This window comes from Hyperolius riggenbachi, chromosome 10 (genome assembly GCF_040937935.1).
Source record: "Hyperolius riggenbachi isolate aHypRig1 chromosome 10, aHypRig1.pri, whole genome shotgun sequence".
Classification (NCBI taxonomy): domain Eukaryota; kingdom Metazoa; phylum Chordata; class Amphibia; order Anura; family Hyperoliidae; genus Hyperolius; species Hyperolius riggenbachi.
In genome coordinates this window covers 169,161,668-169,169,968 of record NC_090655.1, presented here as the reverse complement: position 1 = coordinate 169,169,968, position 8,301 = coordinate 169,161,668, and the positions used below count along the sequence as shown (strand labels likewise).

At 46.0% G+C, this 8,301-nt stretch overlaps 1 protein-coding gene across 1 annotated transcript; it reads left to right on the top strand.

Moving 5' to 3' along the window:
- Positions 1–4,582: 4,582 nt before the first annotated feature.
- On the top strand, positions 4,583–5,551 carry LOC137536754 (zinc finger CCHC domain-containing protein 3-like). Its single transcript, XM_068258965.1, has one exon. The coding sequence runs from the start codon at positions 4,583–4,585 to the stop codon at positions 5,549–5,551; it is 969 nt and encodes a 322-aa protein (XP_068115066.1).
- Positions 5,552–8,301: the final 2,750 nt, after the last annotated feature.

Below are 8,301 nucleotides of genomic sequence, written 5' to 3'. Positions count from 1 at the left end.
GTAATTTTTTGGCGTTTGAGCCAGGTGGCAAATGGAGTACTTTCTCGCCAGCAGCACTGTTCTGTCCAGGGGAGGAGCACTTTTTCAGCCGTATTAACGGTCCGGGAGATTCTGGAGAGATGCAGGGCTGCTGGTTGGGGAAAGTACTTACTGGCGTTGGATCAGGCAAAGGCTTTTGATCGTGTCAATCATGAGTATCTGTGGATGCTCCTTAGTAAATATGGTCTGCCAGGGAGGTTTATCAATTGGCTGAAAGTGTTGTATAAAGGTGCTGAAAGCTTCCCGCTTGTCAATGGTTGGGTCGGACAGACCTTTGAGGTTAGATCAGGGGTGCGTCAGGGGTGTCCTTTGAGTCCCCTGCTATATGCCTTTGCCATTGATCCTTTCATACGAAGGATTGAGGGTGGAGCTTTGTGTGGGGTGCCATCGGGCATTGCTGGCGTGCCTCCTCTCAAGGTTGTGGCCTATGCGGATGATGTGACTGTGGTAATCTCTGGACAGGAGGAGGCGGAAGGTGTTTGTGCGGAGGTTGCCCGTTACTCATTGGCATCAGGTTCAATGATCAATCAGGATAAGTGTGAGGCTTTCTGGATGGGCAAGGAAAATGAGAGCTTCTTGCTTCCGGTCTCTTTTCCGGCACCAAAGGAAAAGATTAAAATACTTGGCATAGAATTTGGCCTGGGTGACTATGGTCACCAAAATTGGGAAAGCAGACTAAAGTGTGCCGAGGCTAAGGTATCCTGCTGGAAAGGTTGGCGATTGACTTTCAGAGAAAGGATTGACATAGTCAAGACCTATCTGATTCCAGTTATGTTGTATGTCAGTTTTGTCTGTATTTTGCCAGTGTCTCTTCACACAAGAATCTACAGCTTGTTTTTTCAAATGCTTTGGGGAAATAAGATGAACCACGTTAAGAGGAATGTCACTTATCAATCAAGGCAGAAGGGTGGCTTAGGGATGGTCAACCCGGTGGTTTTCTTTTCTCTGTTATTTATTAAACACAATCTTGGTAAAATGTATGCGGAGGAACTGCCTGGATGGATGGGTATTTTTCAGTCCTGGTTTAGGCCTTTTCTCAGACAATGGGAAAGTGGTGGTTTAGTGAAAAGACTGAGAGCTGGTCCTGGCTATCTTCCGGCTTATGTTGCACCATGTCTGAAAGCAATGAGGCAGTGGGAACTGACGAGGGAGGAGATCACTTCAATCCCTAGGAAATCCCTGGAGGAGAGAGTGATTGAAACCTTCTTTAAGGACCCATTGGCCCTGAGAGATTGCCCAAGCCCAATTATGGAGGAGGGTTTGCGCTTGCTATGTTCTCCTAGGATTCCTAACAAATTCAGGGACTTGGCTTGGCTTTCCTTCCACGGCAGACTCTTTGTTAGAGGTAACTTGAAGTTCATTGGGGATAGGGATCGTGGTTGTCCTCATGAGGAGTGTGGAGGGGTGGAGGAGACCATGGACCATTTCCTAGTGGACTGTTCCTTTAAGAAAGAAGTATACAAACAGGTGGGTAGGGCTTTGGGTATTCCTTTCCTAGAGCGGCTTAGTTATGCGGAGTGGACATATGGGGCATTCAATAACCGGGGGTCATTTAATTTGGACACTTTATTTTTAGTTAGTCTAGTGATTCGATATTACACTTGGAATGCACGGTGTCAAATTACGATCCATCAGAAAGTCCTCCCTGTCCAGGTGGTGGTGCATGGCATATTGGGTGAGGTTGGGAAAATTCGGGGTCTTGAGGAGGGAAGGTTGAGTCGGGGGGAGTGGTGTTTGCTGTGGCGGAGCATTAAGCCTCCATGACTTGGCCAAACCTTCTCTTTGGTGAGCTTTCTTTCTCTCTTCACGTAGTTAGATGATCTAAATTGAGGAATGGTTTGCAAGCATAAGGTGGTGTAAGGTTGCTTAGCCTTTCTTGCGGTAAGGTAAAATGTATATAGTATTGTAATATAGTGTATAGTAAGCCCAGGTGGCAAGATTAAACTGAAGTCCTCAGTTAAGAAGTATAAACTTGGAAGGGATCAAGTTATGTGATGGCATGATTAATGCATTTTGATTTAGTCCCCTATAGGTATGGACTTATCAGAGACTAAAGTACTAAGGTACTTAAGGCGGTTAGCCTAATGTTTTTGTTATTTATTGATTTCTTTTTAAAAATGTTGTATATATGTTGCAGTCTTTTAATAAAAAGAATTACAATACATTGCCTGCTGCCAGTGTCACACGTCACTCCTCCTACTGCTGCTGCTGTATTTATCCTCCTGCTGTCAGTGGTCCCACCGCCAGGGTCCACACAATACATTGCCTGCTGCCAGTGCCACATGTCACTCCTCCTACTGCTGCTGTATTTATCCTCCTGCTGTCAGTGGTCCCACCGCCAGGGTCCACACAATGCATTGCCTGCTGCCAATGCCACACGTCACTCCTCCTACTGCTGCTGTATTTATCCTCCTAATGTCTGTGGTCCCACCGCCAGGGTCCACACAATGCATTGCCTGCTTACAGTGCCACACGTCACTCCTCCTCCTCCTGCTGCTGTATTTATCCTTCTGCTGTCTGTGGTCCCACTGCCAGGGTCCACACAATACATTGCCTGCTGCCAGTGCCACACATCACTCCTCCTACTGCTGCTGTATTTATCCTCCTGCTGTCTGTGGTCCCACCGCCAGGGTCCACACAATACATTGCCTGCTGCCAGTGCCACACGTCACTCCTCCTACTGCTGCTGCATTTATCCTTCTGCTGTCTGTGGTCCCACCACCAGGGTCCACACAATGCATTGCCTGCTGTCAGTGCCACACGTCACTCCTCCTACTGCTGCTGCTGTATTTTTCCTCCTGCTGTCAGTGGTCCCACTGCCAGGGTCCACACAATGCATTGCCTGCTGCCAGTGTCACACGTCACTCCTCCTACTGCTCCTGCTGTATTTATTCTCCTGCTGTCAGTGGTCCCACCGCCAGGGTCCACACAATACATTGCCTGCTGCCAGTGCCACACGTCACTCCTCCTACTGCTGCTGTATTGTATTTATCCTCCTGCTGTCCGTGGTTTCACCGCCAGGGTCCACACAATGCATTGCCTGCTGCCAGTGCCACACGTCACTCCTCCTACTGCTGCTGCTGTATTTATCCTTTTGCTGTCAGTGGTTTCACCGCCAGGGTCCACACAATACATTGCCTGCTGCCAGTGCCACACGTCACTCCTCCTACTGCTGCTGTATTGTATTTATCCTCCTGCTGTCCGTGGTCCCACCGCCAGGGTCCACACTATGCATTGACTCCGCCCCTTGGAGTTCAGTGTGTGTGTGGTTGTGGAGGAGAGAGGACCTCTCCTGCTGAACTCCAGCAGATCCAGTGGTTGGAGTGAATCCTTGGAATACCTTGCCTGTGATCTGGGACCCTGTCAAGGCTAAGCCGGTGAAGGAGGGGAGAAGGACTTCATTGGAGGGGTTTGGGCTCCCCTGAGCTGGAAGGCTCTGGGGGGGCCTGGGCCAGAGAAGCATCCCTGTCCTCCACAATGGAGGCTCATGAAGCTGGTGGCAGTGGTTTTTCGGTCAACGATACTGTGAGTAAAACAGTTGAATGGCATCAGAAGGTGAAAAAATCCAAAGATGCATTAAAAGACTTACAGTTTGAACTTAAAAAGCGCATAAATAAATATGGCCAATCGTGGAAGCCAGCTTTTCTGAGGACAAATTCACAGTTGGTCAAACTCAGTACTCAAATTGATGAGCAAAGTGCTCTACTTGCGAAGCTAGAGGAGGAAGGTGGCATGTTTTCAGAAGGATTAAAATGTCAGCAAAGATTTGAAAAAATGAAGCAAGTAAAGGAAGCGGTTAAAGGAAAGGAGAAGGAAGATGAAAGTGTTCTGAGGCAGACTGTTCAACCGGGAGGGACTCCGGTATTTGCAGTGACTCAGCAAAATGCAACTGGTTCTATGGGAACTGATGCAGCCTCTCATGTGGCTGAAACAAACAGCAGTTTCCTGATGTGGTCTGTTCAAAGTCCAATGAGTGGGACACAATTAGCTAATAATGTTCCGCTGCAGTATGTGTCAAATATGCAGACTATTCCTAGTCCTTATCAGACCTTTTCTGGGAATTTTCCAAATGCACAGTATATGCAAAGTCATTTTTCTAACATGCAAAATTTTTCCCTTTCCCAACCCTCTCCTTTTTTTCCTTATGTGTCCCAGAACATTAATCCTAATGTGAATTACCCAAATGTGATTAACCCTTTCCCAGTTTGTTCTTCCCAGTTTTTGTCATCCCCTGTTATGTCATTTAATGATGGACAGCGTTTTTTTTTCAGGGAAAAATAACCTGGTGCTGCAGCCTTCACCTGAGGCTGGTATGCAGAGGATTGTTGGAAGTGGAGAAGCTTCTATGGTGCTGTCACAGCGCCAGGAAGGTTCAGAAGCTGGAGGTGTTGTTTGTGGAGTGGGGGTAGTCCCTGAGACGGCGTTTCAGTGCCGGCAGGGCTTGCCCCTATTCAAAATGGCGGCGGAGGCGGCAGGTAGTGAGAGGGGAGGAACCGGAAGTGACGTCAGCGGCACTTCCGGGTGTGCGGCGGCAGTAGAAGGGATGGTTGGTGGCGACCAGGGGAGCAGAAGCGATGGGAGAGTGGCGATTTCTAGGCCAGAAGGTTTGGGCACACATGGGGAAGTGCCTAAGGCTTCAGAAGGCCTGGTGGAAAAAAGCAAGGAAGGCGGTGGAAGTGGTGGCGCTGGGTCAGGTATGATAACAGCCTTTGAGGCTGCAGCCAAAGTTTTTTCAAAAAAGAATGTGCAAATTGAAGGTATGGAGGTGTCAGAGGCTGGTGGGGGTGAACAAGGAAAGGGTGGAACAAGAAGTCTGGTACAAGCTGGGAAAAGGAGAGGGGATGAAGGGGATCAGGTTGGAGAAGGAAAAAAGAGGTTGGTGGGAACAGTGAGGAAAGAAGGAGTTGAGAACAAGGAAAGTGGTGGGGAAGGTAACAATATGTCAGCGGAGAGCAAGCAACAAGTTGCACAGAATATGCAGAAGGTGATGTTGAAACAAAAAAGTGATGTTGGTGTTTCTTATGCTCAAATGTTGGAGAAAAGGGTGGATATAGGTGAAATGGCCACAAAAAATGATGAATATGGAATGTCGGCTAGGAATCGCAGAAAGTTAGTGCGTGTTTGTTTCAAAAGCAGTGATGAAATAACATATACCCGTAAAACTTTTATACAGTTGCTGATGAAAATGGGGTTCAAGGCGGTGGATTTTTATGCCATCTTGGCTCCTGAAAACCCCCCCTCTTTTTTCGATGTTAGCTTCTTGTCCCCGACTGGTCTGGATACTTTCTGGGAGAAATATGAATCTACTTGGAAGATGAGTGAGGAATGGAAAGAGCTTTTTCCCCAGACTGTGTCCAGGCAGTCTTTGGACAAGAAGATAACGATCGTGGTCCCGAACGAATCCATACCTGTGCATGATTTATTAGTATGGCTAAAAAATTATGGAGTACCGTTGTCAGCTCCAAAAAAGGTTATGGATGAGTTCGGGATCTGGGGGGTGGTTGGGAGCTAATGGTAAGATTAAACAGAGTGGGGAATGTCGTAAAACATATCCCCACATCTGTTTTCATTGGCAGAGACAGGGTGACGGTCTTCTATCAGGGACAGCCACGAGTGTGTCACAAATGTGGGTCGCGTAGCCATTACAGTATCTCTTGCAAGGAACTTAAATGTTCCCGGCAGGGCCGGATTTCTGGAAAGGTCAGAAAGGCCACGGCCTAGGGCGATAAAATTAGATAAGATAAGAAGGGCGGCATGACTTGGAGAGAGAAGAGGTCATATGTCAAAGTAAATCATCTCTTCTGGTCCCGCAGCGCAGCCATCCAGCGCCCTGCTCTGCACTAATAGCTGAATTCCAGAGTTCCCCAATCCCTGCATCTCTCTCTCACTTCCTGATGTGTTAAAACAATCAGGATCAATCATAACGGTCTCCTGATAATCCATTCCTTTCTTTGTATGATAGACTTACAGATCGATGTGAGAAATACCAGAGAATTACATTACAAAGCAGATAGAACTAAGTTCCGCTGAGTTTTAATGTAGGCATTCCCAAACATCAGAGAGCTCTGCAGTTTCTTCACCTCTTTTACAGCTTTGACCCCAGCAGCTGTTAATTTATCTAATCGTAATTTATGACGGTCTTTCTTTTTTTTTTCCTAGTAGCACTGGTTGCTTCTCTTCCTTAGTTAACTCTTTCCTGACTAATTTTCTGTCCTGCAGCTCCTACCATCTATGAGACTGCAGGATAAAAAATGCTGTTTTCTTCCCTTTCATTGCTAAACTGTTATTTTAAATACACCTGAGCAGTGGTGCTCATCCAATATTTGGGTATCCGAACTACCCAGATAATCTGAACTTTTTCCACTATCCGAACTTTGAATAGCAATTCGGATATTTTTTAAAATCTGAATAGCACTATCCGAGCAAACTCGGATTTCCCATCTGAGAGAGAGAGAGAGGGATTGTAAGTCCCCACATCATTAAAAAAACATGATGTTACATGCCTCATTTACCCTAAAAAAAGTTTTAAAGGCAATTTAAATAAGCCTTCTTCAGACTTTGTTCCCGTATACTGCCAATATGTTAGCGCACACCACCATATGTACATTCAGCATTCAAAAGAGATGCATAGATTTTTCAGCAAATATAAATAAATGTCATTCAGATGCTTTAAAGTGGAGCTGAACTCTTGCACAGGACAGAAGGAAAACAGAGAAATGTACCATTTATGTATTTAGAGAGCCTGTCTGATTCCCCCTCCTCTGTGTCACAAGTTGTAATTTGATCTCTACACTGTATCACCCGACTGCCACAACAGCTAAGCTCATTTGAAAGCACAGGATGCTAAAAAATATGTCTGCTTCCTAAAAGCAGGAAGTAGACACACTGCAGATTTATTGCAGGATTTGTATCAGCTGTAACAAAAATGTTTTTATTGAAAGGTTATGTTGTTGCGTATCTTTTAGAGCAGAGATGAAGTTCTGAGTTCAGGTCCACTGTAATTACAACAGAACATCCAAAGTGAGTCTTGACAGGATGTTTGCTACTTATCTGTTCTCTGTTTTGGATGGGCTTCTCTCCATTGCACTGCCCTTCCACCTGTTTGTGGCTCCGACTGCAGCCAGTCGCACAGAGGACAAAGAAGCAGCGCATGCTCTGGCCACTCGCGCTCCCTGTAATTTCTCGCTCCTGCCCAGATGTGCACAGCAACCGAGGCCGGTACAGTGTTATGCATTCTTGACAAGTACAGGTCATACATCAGCGTCATTTCTCAAGTATGCAAGCCCAGAACACTATCGGCTGCTGTGCACATTCGGGCAGGAGCGCGAATTACAGGAATTATTTGTTGAATGGGAGGCAGAGCAGCACAACTGAGATGGGCCCATTCAAACCAATGATCGCTGGTCAGAGTGTTGGACATTTTTTTTTTTTTGGGGGGGGGGGGGGGGGGGGCGCTTGGTGACAGCAGGCCTAGGGCTCTGGAAAGTACAAATCCGGCCCTGGTTCCCGGTGTCACGGCTTAGGTCACCTGGCAAAAGACTGTAAAGACATTAGATGTAGTATCTGTTTAAAAATAGGTCACCCTTATTCACAGTGTCCCGAGTCACTATCCAATATGGGGGAGGAGGTTTACAAAGAGATGGAGAAAATTTTAAAGGAAAATGAAAATGAGGTTGTCCCTGATGGAGGACCGTCGCAGTCAGAATCCGCCGCCTTGAAGGCCCAAACCATTATTCCCCTGTTTTTGTCGGTTTTGAAATCGGCAGTTCCACCTCTTCCTCCGCCTTCCTTGACTGTTATGGGTGCAAAGACCCTTGAGGCACCTATAGGAGAAGAAGCAGACCATGTCTTTAAGATTGATGACCTTAATAGGGAAAAAAATATATTTTCGGTCCCTAAAGGGGATGTCTCATTAAAGGAAAAAAGTGTGGGGAAAAAAAAAGAGGAGGAAAAGTGTGTAGAAAGGAAAAGTGGAGTAAAAAAATCTGAAAAGCCAAATATAGCAGGTAGTAAGAAAATTCCAGAAAGGGAAAAAAACAAAATAAAACAAAGGGTGGTAGAGGAGAAAGACGAATCTGGGTTCACTACTGTAATGAGTAAAAAAGACAGAAGAAAAATGATATCGGAGAAAAAATCGAAAGAAAAATTAGCGGAGGTTATGAGGAATAAGACTGTTATTACGGAAAATAAATATGAAACATTATCTGATCATAGTGATAATGAAGATTTGGATGTGTCAGCTGAGAGTATGGAGATATCTTC

Coding starts and splice junctions, on each gene's coding strand:
- LOC137536754 (XM_068258965.1), top strand. CDS start 4,583: ATGGTTGGTGGCGACCAGGGGAGCAGAAGCGATGGGAGAGTGGCGATT.